Genomic DNA, 19909 nt, shown 5'->3' on the forward strand with positions numbered 1-19909 from the left:
GGGAAGGGAAAGATACTGACTTAGGATGAGGTGTTATATTTGGCACAACTTGGGACAACTTTTGTCTTACTTCTGTACGTCTTTGCTTGGTCACCAAAGTGTGGGATAATCATGCAAATCGATCGTTCTTTCTAGGATTGGAGGTGCTTTTGAAACATACCAGAATGTAAGCTTCATCTTGTCTTGCTTCTTGTTTAATGAGGAATAGTTTCTTTGTAAAGTGCTTAAAGGTTTATAAGTCTTTTTGCATCTCATTATAAATCCCGTCCTTATTCATGTCTTCTCTATCATATTATATTAGTAATTGTTTTCATGAATGCCACAGAGAAATGTAATCACATTACCATCTTTCAAATTGCATTAGTGAAAATGAATAAAATATATATCAATGGAATACAAAATTGCTGATTCAACATTAAGATGAAATGAGATTATTATTACTTAGCATCATCAGATATCAGAAGTGCTTTGCCTCCTTATATAAAGTTAGGTGTTCTGGTAAATATAGACTGAGTTAAAATGTGTGTTTTTCTTTTTTTAATGGCGAGCTAACCCTTTATTTTCAATTAGGTGATAGGTCTGTTCATGGAAGGACTATTTACTTTCTATTTATGTTATTACAGCTGCCTAAGTAGCCTGTAAAATTTGTAACTATACAGGCAATAAATGGAGTATCTTAAATGTTAGGTAAGAAAATAAAATGTTTTTGCCTAAATTGAAGTGCCTTTTCATTTCATGTTTCTTTAATATTACTAATTGCCTAACAAAATCGCATGTGTTATCATAGGCCTAATTTAATTGAAACACACACACACACGCACTCCAAAGCTTGCATATGCTTTGATGCCATAGAAGCATGGGTATTTTCCTTATATAATTGGCTATATCCCGCTGTTGATTTTTACTCTGAACTTCTAAATTATTTAAATGGGGTCTTTCTTATATTGATTGATAGTAAGTTGTGATAGTAGGTAATGACTATGGATGCTTATTGGATCTCTGTCTGGGAAAATTTATATGCCTGTGTGTGTCCCTTTCTCCCTGTTTGTATTTATATATTCACACAGTTGTAGAAACATTTACTCTCATATATAAACATATGCCCAGAAGTTTATGGTTTTCCCTCTTTGCCTACTCCCCCTAAGCCAAATTTGTATCTTGACTTTTGCTGAAATAATTTTTTTCATCACAGTAAATTGAGGATTTTTTTTTTTTGGTGGTATACATGACAGAATTCAGCATTGTCAATTTTTAACAAATTATCTTAGAATTTTTTTAATACTTAGATATTAATATTGCTGAGCATCATAACTGAGAAGTTTTGTTTTTGTTTTTGCTTTTGCTTTTTTGCCCCGCAAATATTTGAAAGATGTACTGGATTTTTCCGGATAGAAAAATGGCAGTGGATTTTTAAATGGATATATTAGGTTTTAATATTTTCAAAGTAGAAAGGATTTTCAAATATAAGCAGCAATAAAATTTCTTTGTTCACTGTCCGTGTGTTAACTCACTTAGCATTTGTGTATTGAAGACCTACTGGGCAAAAGATGTGCTGCATTATGTCTCCTGGGGAATGATATCTTATGGGATTAAATGGTTTTAACACCACTGAAAGAAAGTAGGTGGGGCAGTGGGATTCCTCCCACCTTTCCCTGTTTTAAACAGCTTGATTGAGATATGTTTCACTTACCATACATTCCACCCATTTAAAATACTCACTGTATTTTACTATGTTTATGGTTAGGTTCAGTTATCACTGAACATTTTTATCACCTCAAAAAGAAACTCCATGCCCTTTAGCTGTCACCCTAAGCCTCATCCCCCACAAGGCAGCCACTAATCTACTTTTTGTCATTACATATTTCCCTCTTCTGAACATTTCATCTGAATGGAATAATAATATTTGGTCTTTTATGACTGGCTCCTGCGACTCAGCTTAGTGTTTTTCATGTTCATTCATGTTGTAGTATGTATCCGTGGTTCATTCCTTTTTATGGCCAAATAAAATTTCATTATATTAATATACTGAATTTTGTTTATCCATTTGTCAGTGGATAGAGGGATAGCATTTTATAAAATGAGGTTTTAAATCTCCTGATTTTTAACATCGGTTGATGTTCGAAGGTCAACTTTTCCCAGTGAATCTCTTTCAATTATTTTGGATGTGTTTATTGTGAAGATGATGTATTTCTTTGGTCCATAACATTTTTCTCAAGGTTTTTTTTGCGGGGAGGGGAGAGGCGGTTAACCATCTTTAAATTGCCCAGCTTTTTGCCTTTTACCATGTTGCCCACAGTTTAAACCAATGGCACCTGGCCTTTTGGTGAGTCCAGCAAACCCAGGCTCTTGCGAATCTCCTGTCTCAGTCATAAGATCTAATCTGTTTTTTCGTTGAAAAGACACCAAGAAATTTCAGAACACATTAAGTACAACAAAATAATCATTTTTTACCAGCTTGCTATTTCTTCATATGACATTAAAAACAATTAGACAAATGTAAGGACCTTTCTTGGAATTGTTAATTAATTTTTAATTTTCTGGTTACCACCAAATAAGAGACATACTTTTAGGTATAATTTTCCATCATATGAATATTTGAGTAGATTTTTTTAAGGAGACAGAATAACTTCATTGTTTCTCATTTGCTGCTGTTACTATTACATTAGGAGTAGTGACATTTGCACTATGGTTTAACATGCTTGTGGACCCTTAACATTTATAATCAGCTTTATAATCACTGATAATCATAGCATGTAAATTCTGTGCGCATTGTTCATTCAGACTTAGATTTATGTATTTCTTTGTATAAATGGAGAAAACATACCCACCTTACTAAAACTATAGATTTATATTAATACTCTCATGGTCAGAATTAGATAGACTTTTTAGGTTGTTAATAAAGCTTTTTTGTGGGATGTTTAAAACTGTAGATCTTTTGACCCATGTTCTGTATCTTTCTGACTCACATCTTCCTTGTCTCCTTTTGGTATTTGGTTGCAAAACTCTTCAGTACAACAGGTGGATATTCTTTTACATTCATCATAGATGAGTTTTGTAATCAAGTACAAGTGAAATTCATATGTAGTCATGTAGTTCATGCTGGTCTTAAGTAAGCTTAGTAGTTGTCCACCGTGCAAGAAAAAATGCAGAATTTTTTCGCTCAAGCTGCATTGTGACGTGGCCAGTTAGGAAGCTGATTTCTTCTACCAAGGCAGTATTATATAAATTCTGAAAATTATACAGGGAGATATTTGCTGACTTAATCACCATTACTATCATGTGAGTTTTTTAGTCTTTGTGGCAATGTTTGAAGTACTGTCTTAGCATATCATACACAACCTATATAAAAGTGCTTGTTTCATCTTTTTGGTCATGTTTATAAGATCACTCTCTGCATCCACAATGCTAGCAAGGCATTAGTTTGTTTATTGCAGTGTATTCTATGGCAGTCCTGGAATAATTAGCTTTCAGATTCATTACAGATAATTTGCTATTCCAGATTTTCCTCCACTAGGATAGACGTCTTTTGTGTGTGTGTGTGAGATGAAGGTCTCACTCTTCCATCCAGGCAGGGAGTGCAGTGGTATGATCATGGCTTACTGCATCCTTGACCTCTCAGGCTCAAGCAATCCTCCCACCTCAGCCTCCAGCGTAGCTAGAACCACAGGTGCATGCCACCACGCCCAGCTAATTTTTCATATTTTTATAGAGACGAGGTTTCGCCATGTTGTCCGGGCTGGTTTTTGGCTCAAGCTATTTGCTCTCCTTGGCCTCCCAGATTGCTGGGATTACAGGCATGAGCCACTATTCCCTGCTAGGATAGAAATGTCTTTGAAGAACAAATTTTCTTTTTTTAAGCCAGGCACGGTGGCTCATGCCTGTAATCCTAGCACTTTGGGAGGCCGAGGCGGGTGGATCACATGAGGTCAAGAATTCAAGAACAGCCTGGCCAACATGGTGAAACCCTGTCTCTACTAAAAATAACAAAATTAGCCGGCCATGATGGTGGGCGCCTGAAATCTCAGCTACTTGGGAGGCTGAGGCAGGAGAATCTCTTGAACCTGGGAGGCGGAGGTTACAGCAAGCCAAGATTGTGCCATTGTACTCTAGCCTGGGCGACAAGACCAAAACTCTGTCTCAAAAAGAAAAATTTTAAAAAAGTTTCTTTTTTTCCCCCATTAGAGCCTTTTATTAATTATTGTGATGCATTTTCTTTTACCACTGTACATACTGGCTAATTTTTGTATTTTTTGTAGAGACCGGGTTTTGCCATGTTGCCCAGGCTGGTCTCGAACTCCTGGGCTCAAGGCATCCTGCTGCCTCAGCCTCCCAAAGTGCTGGGATTACAGGTTTAAGCCACCACACCTGAGTGGCTGCTTATGTTAATGACTAGCTTTTTCTATAATTTAATATTAATGTAGGTCATGTACTTAACTATTAAACATTTTAAAATAGTTTAAAATTTCATAATTCATATTGTAAATCTTGCTATACTCTCCAGAAATTAACAAGGGGAAAGAAGAGTTAAAAAGGTTTTTAGGGCCAGGCACTGTGGCTCACGCCTGTAATTCCAGCACTTTGAGAGGCCGAGGCGGGTGGATCATGAAGTCAGGAGTTCGAGACCAGCCTGACCAACATGGTGAAACCCTGTCTCTACTAAAAATATAAAAAATTAGCCGGGTGTGGTGGTGTGTGCATGTAATCTCAGCTACTCAAGAGGCTGAGGTGGGAGAATCACTTGAACCTGGGAGGCGGAGGTTGCAGTGAGCTGAGATTGCACCACTGTACTCCAGCCTGGGCGACAGAGTGAGAGTCTGTCTCAAAAAAACAAACCAAAACAAAACAAACAAACAAACAAAAAACAAAAAATGGCTTTTAGGCCAGGTGCGATGACTCACACCTGTAATCCCAGCACTTTGGGAGGCTGAGGCGGGCAAATCGCTTGAGCTTAGGAGTTTGAGACCAGTCTGGGCAACATGGTGAAACCCTGTCTCTACTAAAAATACAAAAATTAGCCAGATGTGGTGGTGTGCACCTGTAGTCCCAGCTACTTGGGAGGCTGAGGTGGGAGGATTGTTTGAGCCCAAGAGGCGGAGGTTGCAGTGAGCCGAGATTATGCCACTGCACTCCAGCCTGGGTAACAGAGCGAGATCTTGTCTCAGAAAAAAACAACAAAAATTTTTTTTTTAGTTATGTATGGGAGATTGGTGAAAGTTAATGAACCCATGAAGGGAGCTCCTTGTGAATAGTTGTTTTTGGTTTTGTGTGTGTGTGGAACACCAAAACCCAGAACCGGAATCAGCTTTTTCCACTCTCATTATGATTGGTCCTTCAGAATATGTGCTTTATGCTTCTGTTTGCCCAAAGGCCATATTTTGCCTTTTTAAATTTGTGTCAGATAACTGGGGTAAGTGTCCCCAAACAACCGCTAATAGGAGTTTTATCAGTTAGCCTTGTGTGTAGTTATTTTGTGAAGTACCCTATATATTTACTGAAGCAACAATTTGTGCTTTCCTGAGAAATATGATTTGGTCAGAAGATTGGGGTTCAATTCACATAAACTTGCAGAATTGGAACCAACTGTAGAGCTAGAGACCTCAGCTTTAGTGATAACAGAACCTATCCTCTGTATTAGAGCTTTGGAATGCATCCAAAATACTTTCAAATGTACTTTTATTTAATATTCAGATATAAAAGTGTTACTGACCAAACATTGATTAGTTTTTTTTACTAAATTATTCTGCTTTGTATATTTTAGATGTACTTTTGAATATGAATATTTATAATTATTTTTATTATAAGTTTTCTTTAGTTTTCTATAGGTAATGGAAATAAACTGAGTCATAATTGGGAGAGTTGTCTTCTTCTTCACTAGATCATTTAAGAGCCATGTAAAACACATAAACGTTTCTGAACCATAATAGTAAAACAGAAATAATAATCTGTGTGCCTACCTTAGAGGACTATAGTATGAATAATATGGTATTATGTATGTCAAAGTGTTCATTTATTTATTAAGACTAAATATGTGTTAAGCAATTTGCAAGGTGTTGGAGTAAAACAATACATTGGGAAGAATCATAAGAGAAAAACAATCATTTAAATATAATATGTGGAAAGTTTCTTGTGGCCATAAATGGTTGTCATTTATTGAGCTTTTCCTGTTGCCAGACAGGTTAGCACTTACTTTATGTTCATGATTTCATTTGAGTGTTTTGCCACTGTTGCAGTGTCATTGTTACTCTCATTTTACAGATCAGGAAACGGGCTCAGACAATCATGTATTTTTAAAGTGCCTTTTGAGCACCTGTTATTTGCCACTATACATTGAAAGCCCAACAGACATGTCTATCCTGCCCTCATGGAACTTAAATTCTAGAGGGGAAAACAGACCCATATCAGATAATCACACCAATAAATATAATATTCACAACCTGTACTAAGCATTATGACAGATCAATTATGATACAGGAGTCTAGTGGGGAACTTGTCTTGAATGGGAGACAGGGCAGCTGCCCTGGGAAATGAGTGGTACTTGAACTCCAAAGAATAAGTAGCAGTTAAGAACTTAAGCAGGACTTGGAAGGAGGGAAGCTAGAGAGCACGGTATTGGAGAAGTAGGGATTGAGAATTTGGATAGCAGAGGAGTCAGCTGTCCAACCAAAGAGAATGGACAGCCACTGTTTTTACTCTAGTAGGCAGAATCTGACAGGAGGGTGAAAATAACCTCAGTCAAGCAAATAACAATCAACTGTGTGGATCTCTTAAGAAGAGAGAATGTTCATGGAGATGGGGAGAGAAGAGAAATGTGTAGGTTAATTAGGAGACAGTTTGAATAGTCTAGAAAAAAAAAGACTGGAATTATGGTAGTAACAGTGAGAATAAAAGACAGGAAAGGAAGGGATACATAATCTTTGGAGGAAGGCAGAATATCAGTGAAAACTCTGCCCTATAACTTGCTGTGAATGGAATCATAGCTCAGGATTCTTAGCTCAACGTGTTGGTGCACGCCTGTAGTCCCAGCTACTGGGGAGGCTGAGGTGGGAGGATTGCTTGAACCTGAAAGGTTGAGGCTGCAGTGAGCCATGATCTCACTACTGTACTCCAGCCTGGGTGACAGGGCTAGACTCTGTCTCTTTGAAAAACAGAAAAAGAAAAGAAAAAAAAGATTCCTAGTCAGTGGGATGGAGAGTTGGTTCTGATTTCTAGATCTGTGACTTTACTAGTTGATTGACTTTAGGTAACTTAGTAAATTATCTCTACCTTAGTTTCCTCTGTGAAATAAAAGTAATAGTAGTAACAACTTTATGCTATTTTCTGAGAACTAAGAAGGCTGATGTTTGTAAACTCTCTAGCACAATGTCTGGAAAACGGAAGATATTCAATACATCTAGCTATTATTATAACAGGTAATAATTTACTATTGTAAATAAATAAATTAAAATCCTGAGGTTTGGTAGAGAAGGAATAATGAGTAGGAGATAGTCCTTCTCCAATCTGTGTAAGGGTTTCTTTTATGTTCTCAGTTAGGGTCTCTCCTCTAAACTCACTGCCCCCAAACCCCAAACTATCAAGTCCTTGAGCACAGGGACACTGCCATCCACTTCCCACCACTTAAGAGGCAGTGCCTGGCTCCACAGTGATGGTTTTTGCTTAGTGATGATATTTGAAGCTGTAGGAGGGCATGAAGTTGCCAAATTAAAGAATGAAGAGCTTGGCCATGGGAAACACCTGTATTTATTTACAGTAGAGAGAGAGAGAGAGAGGAGAGAGCAGTTGCTGCCAGAAAAACTAGGATAGTCAGTCTCTACAGCCCAGGAATGAAGGAGAGTTAGTGCAGCAAGCTGCATCAGAGTCTGGGAGGACAAGGAGACTAGAAAAAAGGACCAGATGGGATGAGAACGTTGCCTCTCAGAGAGACAGTTTCAGGCACGTGTGGGGCAGAATCTGGATTGTAGAGTTAAAATGTAGGTGGTGGTGAGGAAGTGGGAGCACTGGTTGCTGGGTGCATGGATTTCTCTTTCAAGAAGTCAATGGTAAAGGTAAGCAGAAGGAATAATTACTTTCAATAAGCTGCAGACTTAAGAAAATGTATGGTTGCTTTTATGGTTGTTCTTGGGGAGTTGGGATATGCTGATCATCTTCACTGCTGCCTCCATTCAGCTCATGTCTGAGAGCCTCCAACCCTCTTCTGGGCACTCGGAACAAGACCAAGCTGTATGTGGTAAATTCTATGAACGACAAACTTTGAAAATGCAGGTATGAAGAAAAGAGCAGACAGTTTCCAATAATGGAAATTGAGGAAAGAATTACAAGGCACCCTGGCACCCTTGTTAGGCTGGGTCCTGGAGGCCTGCTTTACCCAGACCTGAATACCAATCTCTGCATAGATAGGTGGGAACACTCTGACTGAACTCTCTGCTCCTTTCTGCATACCTGCATTTTCAAAGTGTGTAGTTCACAGAATATAACAGCTTAGTCTTGTCCCGAGTGCCCAGAAGAGGGTTGGAGGCACTCAGACATGAGCTGAATGGAGGCAGCCGTGAACATGCTCACAAGAATGAAAGCATATTCATTTCGACTCTTCCCAACTGTCTCCTTGTAATGCATGTACATTTTTGAGGCTTAACTGGTTTTGATAGTTTTATGATAATTTATGTTTTTTGCGTGTGGGTGAGTTGGCCAGTGATCACATTGGTTCTATTTTGTTGTGAATAAATAGTATGTCAAAGTTTTATGCTGTTTCAAAAATGTTATTTAGAATAAAACTTCCTTTGAAGCGGCAATAGTCTCTTACTCAAAATATTTATTTAGACCATATTGTTTAAATATATATAATTCCCTTAAGGGACAATTGTAGTCTATTTAAATCTGAATTTAAAACAAATAGACCTTCTGGAATTCATAGATATACAAAATGGATATTCTAGTGCTTAAGTGTTTATATACAAAAGGAGTTGAGGTGTTCCAGTGTTTGTATGTTTAGGTACAAAAAGAATAGAATTCATAAAAAGGAATGATGATCTAAAAAGTTGAATTCCCAAATGTACCAAATGTGTAAAGTTATTTAGGAAGACAAAATATTTGAATCATAAACTTGTTCAGAGTAAGTGAATGAATGATTCAACCAGTAAAAAAAAATAAATACTCATAAAAATAAAGCAAATCCACAGTCTCTTAATTTGTTCTGGTATGTAGACCAGAAAAATATGGCTGTAATTAAAGTTGATGAAAGTGTGCTTTAAAGACAATACAAAATTAGGATATTTTCATAAAATAAATATTATCAAATTAATGATTTAAATATTTGTGTCTTTTATGCTGGAGTTTATATAACTGTCCTTGAAATACCATCTAATTTTATTGGCCCTCCCTTGATTTTGGTAAAGCAGAGGTATTTTTTTAAAGCATTTATGAAAGCTTTTATTATTGCACTTCAAATTATATGAATGTTTTAATGTCAGCATAGTTCCTGTATCTGAATTTATAATTAGATAATTTATAAAGTTCTTGTTTTTAGTGGAAACGCTGTCCTCTAAGCTCTTTTTATTTTGGTCACAGTACAATCAAGTTTTGAGTTCATTAACTAATGAACATGTTATTTAAATAAACTATTTCTGACTTGGGATGTTCTGATATATTTCTCAGTTAACAAATTATTGAAATTTAAGAACTTCTAGAAGAAATGTTTCTCCTTATAGTCTACAAATTAATCACTTCTATATACAACAAAGTTTACAACCTAGCTACAATTGGACCATGTTTGGAAGACAGATCCTGAAATATCAGGGAGATTATACAATTAAATATTTCCCTAGTGCTAAATCGAAACACAAATTAAAGATGGGGGGTGAAGTATGAATGGAGTCTACAGTGAGGACTCCAAGATCTGAAACCAAATAGGGATCCATAGATTTAATGTTAATTAACAGAAGAGAAATATTTTACACTTGCCTGATCTAAAGTATAGGGAATGGTAAAAGCCCGCTCAGTCTTATTCTCTGTGAATGAAATTTGTCCCAGTCGTGTTAACAATATCCAAAATACTGCCTGTTACAAATGAGACAGTTTCTATAAAAATCCTAATGGTTCCAGAAATATGAGCATCTGGAGCTGTGTGAGTGAGCATGGCTTTCAGGCACAGAGCTGCAGTTTCAGGTATACCAATGCCCACCCCTCTACCCCAGAATCAGTAATCATTGATTGCATCTAAATCTGCAGAGAGATCTTTTCCTGGCAGTTCAAGTAGTTACAGTAGATTGTTAATCTGTGAATAATCAGACTAAATCCCGTCTGTCTTCAGAATTTCCATGCAAATTAGAATTAACTGTATGAGATAAATTTATTAACTGTAGTCCGGGAGCGTAGGTCAGCTTTAGCACAATTCTTAAACGTAGGTTTTTATTCATAAAAAGTTACACTTCATTTATGCTAATTTTCTATGGATTCATTTTATAATATTAACTGGTGAGATGGTTTTTTAAAGTGGTTATAAGGAAATGAAAGATTTTTAAGTGTGTTTTTCAGTTTTCTGCAATACAGGTGTACTGTTCCAGATATAAAATATTCACATAAATGATTTTTTCTGTTCCATGTCTGATCTAAAACCAAAATTTAAACTTATTTTCTTTCTTATGTCACTGTTGAAATAAGAGGAGGATTGTTTTGTATTTTTCAAAACAGGAACGAAAATGGAATTAATAAAAAATATTCAAGGAATTGGGATGTGATTAAATAATAACAGAAATATGTTAGGTCTTATTGAGCACAGGAGTGTCTTTAAAATATATTTGAGAGTTTAGCACAACATTTAATTGAAATTCAGCAGAAGAAAAGTAATATTCTAATAATAGTATTTGTGTGCCATATTTTACTTTCACAAACATTTCACTTGAATATTATTTTGTTACAATGTATTTTTTGCTTTATTGACGAGTGGAGAAATTTAAGTGGAAATATATATTAGCAGCAATATACTTTTTTCTTTTTTGGATTTGTGATGTCATAAATCCAGTATCTTATCGAATATGCAATCCTTTATTTTTATTCTAAGTTTGTAATTTAAAGGTTACTGTGAATGACCTAAAACATTGTATTAGTGAATGAGCTTTGTTTTCTTTACCTTTTTTAATAAGAGATTTTGGTGATATCTAAATTTATTTTTAAAACTCTCCAGGCCCCTACCATCATAAAGTCTTTAAAAATGGAAGTGGGCAATATTTATTGAAATGGTGGAAAGAGTATAGTATCTTTGAGCAGATGCTGACCTTTTTTTCCTCCTTTATTTTTCAGGCCATCCGTTGCACACTGGTAAACTGCACATGTGAATGTTTTCAGCCAGGGAAGATTAACCTGAGGACTTGCGATCAGTGTAAACATGGCTGGGTGGCACATGGTGAGGAAAATCTGGGCTTTTCTTCCCGTTCTTATTATGTTCATGTTCGTGTGTGTGTGTGTGTGTGTGTGTGTGTGTCTGTTTAGAGGAGTCACTGGCCTGGAGAAGAGAGAGGTCAGCTATGCTCCAAGTGTTAGTTAAGATTCAGCCTGCGGCTCTCAAACAGCATATTCTCAGCTCCAAGAAGCAGTGCTAGGCAAGCAGCTCTCAGCAGAAGGCCAAGATGTTTATAGGACAGTTGGGCTGTGGAGTTCTTACTGAGCATGGGCGCAGCCAGCAAGCACCAGGCCTGATGGAAACTCAAACATACCACAGTTGGCCTTTCAGGGCCTGGACCTCAGAGGGAAGCTGGCAAATCCTCCTTGCTTGAGAACTCCTCGATGACTGCTCACCCTTGTCGTATGTGCTAGGGGCTGAGCTTATCCTTCTAGATGTTAAATGTTGTATGGTCTCAGGTGGACGAGAGAGTGAACGGGAACATTATTTGGCTGGTATCTGAAAATATAACCTGTAAATACTCCCTTTCAGTGTGCATGGGGATTGGAGGTGGTCAACGTAGGTAGAGTGTGAGCTCTGTGTAGGTGTGTGCTGGGGTGGGGAGACCCCACGCGAAGGATATGAGTGTTGAGGGTTTTTGCCAGGTGCACAGAGCCGTTCTGTCAGTGTGCCCTGACTGAGCGTTCAGCATATTCCTGTGTATGGTTTATGTTTATTCTGTTTAAGTAAAAGGAGACTTGGAAATAAGCAGACTTTTTTTTTTTTCACCTCCCAGACTGTAGAATTTAAAAAGATAGGTAATGTTTATAAAAAGAAATCCTGGCTTGAGATTTTTTGACAGCCCCGGGTATTGCCTCTTAAGTGGACATATTCTTCATTCCCAAGTAGTGCCAAACATCCAGTGGGTTGTATTTTTATAAATGTCATGTTATTCTAGCAACATCTGAGGTAACAACACTGGGCCATGCCTTGAAATGCTTTTAATTTATCATGTACCTTGCTTGTGAGGGCGTGTGTGATGGAGTTGCGGGGACATTTCAGCCATGTTTCTGTGAGAGAGAGTACTCTGAGAGGAACACCTGGGAAGGGATATGTTTCCACCATGCAGCCACAATCCTGCAGTCCTTCATGCCCACAGCGCTTTCCTGCTTTATTAACAAGGCCCAAATCAGCAACAGTTCTCAGTCCAGTCTTGAACAACAGACGAGCTGCAGTTACTTCTGCAGTCTCTTTATGTTACTACATTCAATGATTTCGTCTCTTCGTATGTTATTTTGCTAGGGCTGCCATAACAAAATACCACAGGCTGGGTGGCTCAGAGAGCAGAAATTTATATCCTCAAAGCTCTGGAGGCTAGAATTCCAAGATCAAAGTGTTAGCAGGGTTGGTTTCATTCTGAGGCTTCTCCTCATTTGTAGATGGGCCCCTTACATGGTCTCTCCTCTGTGGGGGCACGCCCTCGTGTCTGCACCCTCCACCTCCCGGGTTCAAGCGGTTCTCCTTCCTCAGCCTTCTGAGTAGCTGGGATTACAGGCATGCGCCACCACTCCCAACTAATTTTTGTATTTTTAGTAGAGACGGGTTTTCACCAGGTTGGCCAGGCTGGTCTCGAACTCCCGACCTCATGATCTGCCTGCCTCGGCCTCCCAGAGTGCTGAGATTATAGGTGTGAGCCACTGTGCCCAGCCCTGGTGTCTTCTTGTGCATCCAAATTTCCTCTAATAAGGACACCAGTCAGATTGGATTAGGGCCCACCCTAAGGGCCTCATTTTAACTTAATCACCTCTTTAAATACCCTATATTCAAATATAGTCACATTCTGAGGTAGTAGGGGTTATGACTTCAACATAGTAATTTTAGGGGAACACAAGCCCACTACAGTTCCCAAATATCCTTTTTTTTTTCTCTGAAGAAGTATTGGTTTTGCTGGGTAATAGGTACAGAGCTTATATCCTAAACCCATCAGAATCATACAAATATTGGAGGCAGTATGGGTGTAGACTGTTCTGGGGTCAAATCCTGGCTCTGTCACTTCGTGTCATGTTAATATTGCTGGACTTCAGTTTTCTTGTCTGTAAAATAGGATTAATAGTACCTACTTTACAGTCTTATTATGAAAATTAAAGAGAAAATATATGAAGCCTTTCTAACTAATACATATTAAAAGTAAAATGGACAGTAGATGAGCACTAAAGGGGAGGCCAGTCATTAAACAAAGGGCGTTTCATTTATTCGCTCTCATTTTTGCCAAAGCCATCTTGTATTATCATTATCTATCTACTATGGTAGCCTTCTGAGTATAAAAGTTAACTGTGTCACCAGTTTGTTTTATCTGTTTAATGTCCATGTGCATATTACATTAGTAATGTAAAGGAAAAAACAATGTTTTTTCCTTCTTGAACAACATAAATTATTCCTGGCCAGTGATTGTTTCGAGGACTTTCTGAAGAATGTCATTTTTCACCCAACTTGAATAAGATGTTTTTGTTACACCAGACTGTGCTTTTTCTACTGTACCATTAAAAATTCTGTGTCTCTGGGATATTAATTTTGGTGTTTCTCAGACCTTAGCAAAATGTATTCTAATTCTTTCCCTTACAATTATCACCTTGACCTCTTTTTTCCCACAACAGGGAGATATCTGTGTACAGCTCAAAATACATACACCCAGGCATGTGAATCCCACACTCTCACCATTCATGAGGCCAAATACAGCAGTGAGGGGTTGGCCTCTAGCCTTGGAGTTGGCAGTGGGATGACAGCACCCACTCTTTTTGCCCCTAGCATTACAACTAATTGCTTCATTCCCTCTCTCTGCACAGAAACCCTGAAATCGTGTCTCTAATTACTTCTGCTCAGAGGTGAAACACAGCATTCTTTCCGGCTGCCTTATACTGTGCAGTGTCCTGGGTGTGGGGCAACGAGGAAGTGACTTGGGTTTTCTGGTGTGTAATTTTCCTCTGAAATGCGTGGAACAACAACAAAACTACCAAGATACATTGCCCAGAATGGTTTCATGGTAGCACTGAATGCATTCTACCTGTCATTATGTCAATAAAAAAATTTTTAATATCTGCTGCTAAAAAACAACCAAATGCCAAAATCATGTATTCTCTCTAAAACAGATTTTTAGAAATTTGTTGACCTCCTTTCTTGAATAAATTATCCTTGTTAACAGCATTTTCAGTTCATTCCTAAGATGTTGGATTTCATGGGTCATTATCTACCATATATATGCACGTATGTGTGTTTCTGTATATGTACACACACATAAACACACACACGTTCTCTCTGTTGACTTAAAGATTGCTTATTAAAGCTGCTTAAGTTGTTGACATTAGCTACTTTACAAAAATCTTTAGAAATGTGTTTTTAAAAAAATTAAAGGCTGGGTGTGGTGTGTCTGACAGCCTGTAATCCCAGCACTTTGTCAGGTTGAGACAGGTGGATCGCTTGAGCCCAGGAGTTCAAGACCAATCTGGGCAACATGGCAAAATCTTGTCTCTACAAAAAGTACAAAAATTAGGCCGGTGTGGTTGCATGTGCTCTTGGTCCCAACTACTTTGAAGGCTGGGGTGGGAGGTTTGATTGAGCCCAAGAGGTCCAGGCTGCAGTAAGCTGAGATCACGCCACCACATTCCAGTCTGGGTGACAGAGCAAGACTCTGTCTCAAAAATAAATAAATAAATAATAAATTAAAGAGTGATTAATTCATTATACTGCAACACCTGGGTTTTGAAATTATTAATACTTAGTGGGCTGTGTTACTTTTCACAGAGTATTTCCTTCAAATCCTTAGCACTATTGAGTTAAAGGGGGAAGGAATCTCAGAGCAGTTCTGAATATCAGTAGGTATTTCCCACTGTATTAATAAAGATTTCCTGCCTTACCACCACCCTGCCACATTAAGGAATCTTAGCTCTTTCACTCTGATAATAGAAAGCAGGGCTTATTGAATTTACTTAAACTTTTTTTTTTTTCTCTTGGTAAAAGATGGCCATACCTAGTCTGTAATAATTTAGTTGGTGGGCCAGAAATGGCTCAGAATTTCTAATTTTGTCAAGTCTCTGTAAAAGGACTCCAGTTTACTGCCACTACTTCACTGAAATACTATAAATGCTATATTTTTTACTTTCCCTTGTTTGCTTTATCTTCTTAGTGCGTTTCCTTCATTCACCTAAAATGATCTGAGTATGGCTTGAAAAACAATAACAACAAAAGTTTTTTAGAAGTTCAATTCTTTTTGGTTCAAAAGTGGCAAAATAAGATTAAGATACCAGGATAAGAGCAGTAATGGGCTCCTTTTCTGGTGATGTAATTTTTTTTCTCTTTTTACCCTTTGCCTCCACACTAGAGTAGCAATTTGGCGATTCACAGAATTCAGACTTCAGCCAAATATTTTACAGAATGTTAAAAATTAGCTGGTACAACTAGAATACACTCAGCATTGGGTACAGATTGGAGTGAGTCCTACTTACTATTCTGCCTTGAAGAATACCTGCTTCTAACGGGAAGCATTACCAATAGGAGTTTGCTGTCTTTGTGAAAAAAACAGGAGGCATGATGTAAAGGTTGAGGACTGCTGCACGAAACCATTTTTATTGTTTAATATTTGCAAGTTAGTTTTAATGTCCATAGTTTAGATGAAGACTTTATTTCTAAACCATTAAGATGAAGGTAAATAAAATAGTCAAAATAAGAAAACAAACTGAATTCTAAGGTGTTTTAGGAAATATTTAATGATAATCCAGTACAACTGGAAAATTGTTTTTATCCCATGATATTTGATTTGTGTATTTGATAAAAGAGGTGGGCAGATTTTACAAAGGTAATTCATTTAGAATTTTTTTTTTTTTAACTAGATCAGTAACTTTTTCTTCTGATGAAGCTCATTTGTTAAGACCATCTCTTTTTTGGAAAAAAACAACAAAAAAAATTTTTTTAATTCCACTGTTTCCTAGGTATGTGAGGTGAGCATTTGGCAAGAATATGAGACTTGATGAAGAAAAAATACATTTTATAGCTTAATGCACCCACAGCAGCTTTCTCTGTGCAAATTATTTTCTTTTTTTTCTTTGACTTTAAATGAAAGGATATACCATTCGAACAAGCTGCATGAATACTAGAATTTTCATTCACTTTCAAGAGATCTGAATTAATACCAGTGTTATTTCCTTTGGCTGAAGTCTGCCTGCAAGAATGCTTGTTGCACTGGAATTTTGAGACCTTTCTTTTATTATGTTCTGTAAATGTGATTTCCTTTTACTGCGTGCAGTTCATTTGAGGAAAAGATAGTTTTACATTATTACTTTAATTATTTACTAATTAAGCCAGCTTTTTTCCTGCCCATATTTTATCCAAACTCCTCTGATTTTGTTTTAATGTAAAGTAAGCAGACCTGGTCTACATCATCCAGATCATCAGTCAGTAGATACTTATTAAACCTATCTCATACATGAAGGATTGTGTCAGGTAGCCTTCAGTTCTTCCACGGGAAATGATGAGAAGCATAAAGTTAATTTAGTGTCATATACCAACCAGCTTTATGGTTTAATGTACTGTAAGACTTAATATGCATATAACCCATTAATTTCAAACCTTTCTTTTTTTGTATTCACTGGATATAATTTTTCTTTTTTTTTTCTCAGCATGGTTGAATTTGAATTTTCAGCTTGTACTTGATATGTCTTATCAGACCAGGGGTATTTATAGAGACCTTCACCCAAAGAGAAAATATAGAATTTTTGATTGAATCTGAATCTGAATAAACAATAAATGATTTTAAATATAAATATTACCGTGCAAATTTAGGTGAGAGTCCTTTATGTTTATTTGCTAAATCTGGCAAGCCCATACCTAAAAGAAAATCCTATTCAGACTCAATTTGCATAAATCCTAAATCAGGGCTATTGGTCATAAGCATCCTATAATCAAAAAGGTTTTGGGCTGGGCGTGGTGGCTCACGCCTGTAATCCCAGCACTTTGGGAGGCCAAGGCAGGTGGATCAGGAGGTCAGGAGATTGAGACCATCCTGGCCAACATGGTGAAACCCCGTCTCTACTAAAAATACAAAAATTAGCTGGGTATGGTGGCGTGTACCTGTAATCCCAGGTACTTGGGAGGCTGAAGCATGAGAATCGCTTAAACCCAGGAGGTGGAGGTTGCAGTGAGCCAAGATTGCGCCATTGCACTCCAGCACAGCGACAGAGCGAGACTCCGTCTCAAAAAAAAAAAAAAAAGAAAAAAAAAGCTTTTGATTATATCAGTCCTACATTTAGAATCATGAGATCTCAGTATTTTATTTACAAATTCCTCAAGTTTGTTGGAGGCGTGGTAGTTTGTAAGGACTTACAAGCAAGGCAGATCAAAACAAGTAATTTTTCATTTTGTCCTATGAAAGGTCACATGTCTTTATTATTTGTCCCAGTCTATGTTCTTATAAATTGTCTAAATATCTGTGAAAGTCGTTTGTTCCCAACTGGTAACTCTCTAATATTCTCCCTGACTTCAGTCCAAAACCTAGCATAACTAAAGTAGTCCAATCCTTTCCTTGCCAGCCTCTTTTCTTCCCTAGTCTTCTCTCCTTCCCACTCCAAATAGAAATTCTTTTATCATAAGAATAAAGCATGACATTTCTGTGATATCATGCTCATTCTGAGTGACTCCACAACAGTGTCCATATGATAATTTGTAAATGTGTCAAGATAAAGAGAGGAGACTAAAAAACAACTAAGTTTCGTCTGACAAAGGAAGATAATGTTCCCAATAAGCTCTGGCTTGGAGACTATCCCAACAAAAACAACATTTTCTTTCGTAGAAATTTTTTTCCAGAGGGGTGTTTAGGGTTTGGTGAACAGTAGCACAGGCACTAATTTGAGTCCTCAGGGGAAGGGAACTACATGCTTAGCAGTGGCAAAGTAAGAACCAGATCCTTAGGGGAAATGTTTCTAGGGCTTTGTTCAGAAACACAAGGATAGAAACACTATCGTCTTCTTCCCTTGGTGCACTCGTTTGGAAAAAGTGGAAGCTGGTGCAGTATCTGCTTAAAGAATTTGTCTTTCTAGTGGACTTAGTTTTTCCAGATTGTAAATAGTGAAACCCGGCTTTGCCTAGCTGCAAAATTCTCTTTTGCTCAGGGAAAACAGCTTTTAGCTGCCTCCTAGTTTTGGTGAGGCAGCTGGATTCTGGTCTCTCCATGAGCAAAGTCCTTGGACTTTTTTCTTCGTTTTAGAGAGTAAAAGCAAGGCCATTTTCCTGCCTGGCACAGGAGACTTTTTTGGGCTTGACCTGAGGGCACAGTGCCCTCTTCTGCTTCTCTCCTTTACTCCCTGATCACTGCTGATAAGCTCTAAAGGGAGGACATCCTCACAAATGCAAAGGTTTGGTGCTTGATTAATGGCAGTAAGTATTTTCTTATTGTGTGTCTGAGCAGCTTTTGATTTGTTTCTCAGCCTGCCCACCTTTCGGATGGTGCTTTGAACTCCTTAAATTTTCTTTAAACCCAGCACAAACAGTGCCTCCCCTTCAAAGTCCTGGGCTGTCTGCCTATTAGCTCCCCAGATTTTCTTTTTTTCCTAGCTCTTTTATTCAGATGGAACATGAAGTGAGGCTAGCAAGACCTGGCCTCAAGTGTAGTCACTGCTGGTCTGCTGGTAAGGAGTTTTGTGGGAGGGTGTTGAGAATGAAACACACAGAGCTGTATCCCGCTTCGGGTGAATGAATGGGAGGCAATATACAAAATAGGTAAGAATGTTGTTCTTGAATGAGACTGTTTACATTCACATCGCGGCTCTATCACCTACTGTAGGTAGAATCTTGCCAAGTTGTATAATCTCTCTGTTCTGTCATCTGTGAAATGTGAATGATGATAGCTCCTAGCTCATAGTGTTCTTCTAAGATTAAATGAGATAATCCAGATGCCTCACACATAGTAAACACTTAATAAGTGTTAGTTGCTGTTATCACTAAATTCCTATAAAAGTAAGACTTCAACACTGTGGACATGATAGACATGTTTTAGCAAAGTAGAGTGATTAAAAGTTGGGTGTGGCCAGGCCAGTGGTCAAATCCCTTCTCTGCCTTTTGTTAGTAATGCCTTCTCTAAGACTCAGTTATTTCATGGAGAAATTCAGATAATAATAGCAATGCATCTAAATAACACAGATTCATTTTGAGAGAGGATTACGTGAAAGAGTAGGGTTAGCCCAATATTCTGGCACAACAATTTTAGGAGCTAGTATTGTTATTGCTAAGTCAGTAAAATAATATTAAACATCAATATTAATGATAATATCTAGTGTCTCCCTTAAGGTACGAATGTGGAATGTGATGGGATGAAACTATTTCTCCTTCCAGGGAAGGTTATCTTCAGTATGCAGTTGCAGAGGTCAGGTCACCATTTCTTTTGGCTGTTGGACCAAGTGTTCCATAGGTGAAATTATTTTCCCCAGTGAATCCAGTATAGTTCCATACCTTCCATTTCCTCTAAAATGTCATTTGAGCGCTTATTTGAACACA

The 19909-nt window shown here is 37.6% G+C and overlaps 1 protein-coding gene across 24 annotated transcripts in view; it reads left to right on the forward strand.

Moving 5' to 3' along the window:
• BNC2 (basonuclin zinc finger protein 2) overlaps positions 1–19909 on the forward strand; it is a 449492-nt gene that overhangs the window by 277216 nt on the left and 152367 nt on the right. For all 24 annotated transcript variants that reach the window (XM_063714199.1, XM_024252087.3, XM_024252080.3 and 21 more), the window contains one exon: positions 11293–11395. In XM_063714199.1, coding sequence (XP_063570269.1) covers positions 11293–11395 — 103 coding nt within the window. The remainder of the gene's footprint in view (positions 1–11292; positions 11396–19909) is intronic.

The sequence above is a fragment of the Pongo abelii genome, chromosome 13 (assembly GCF_028885655.2).
Source record: "Pongo abelii isolate AG06213 chromosome 13, NHGRI_mPonAbe1-v2.0_pri, whole genome shotgun sequence".
Lineage (NCBI taxonomy): Eukaryota > Metazoa > Chordata > Mammalia > Primates > Hominidae > Pongo > Pongo abelii.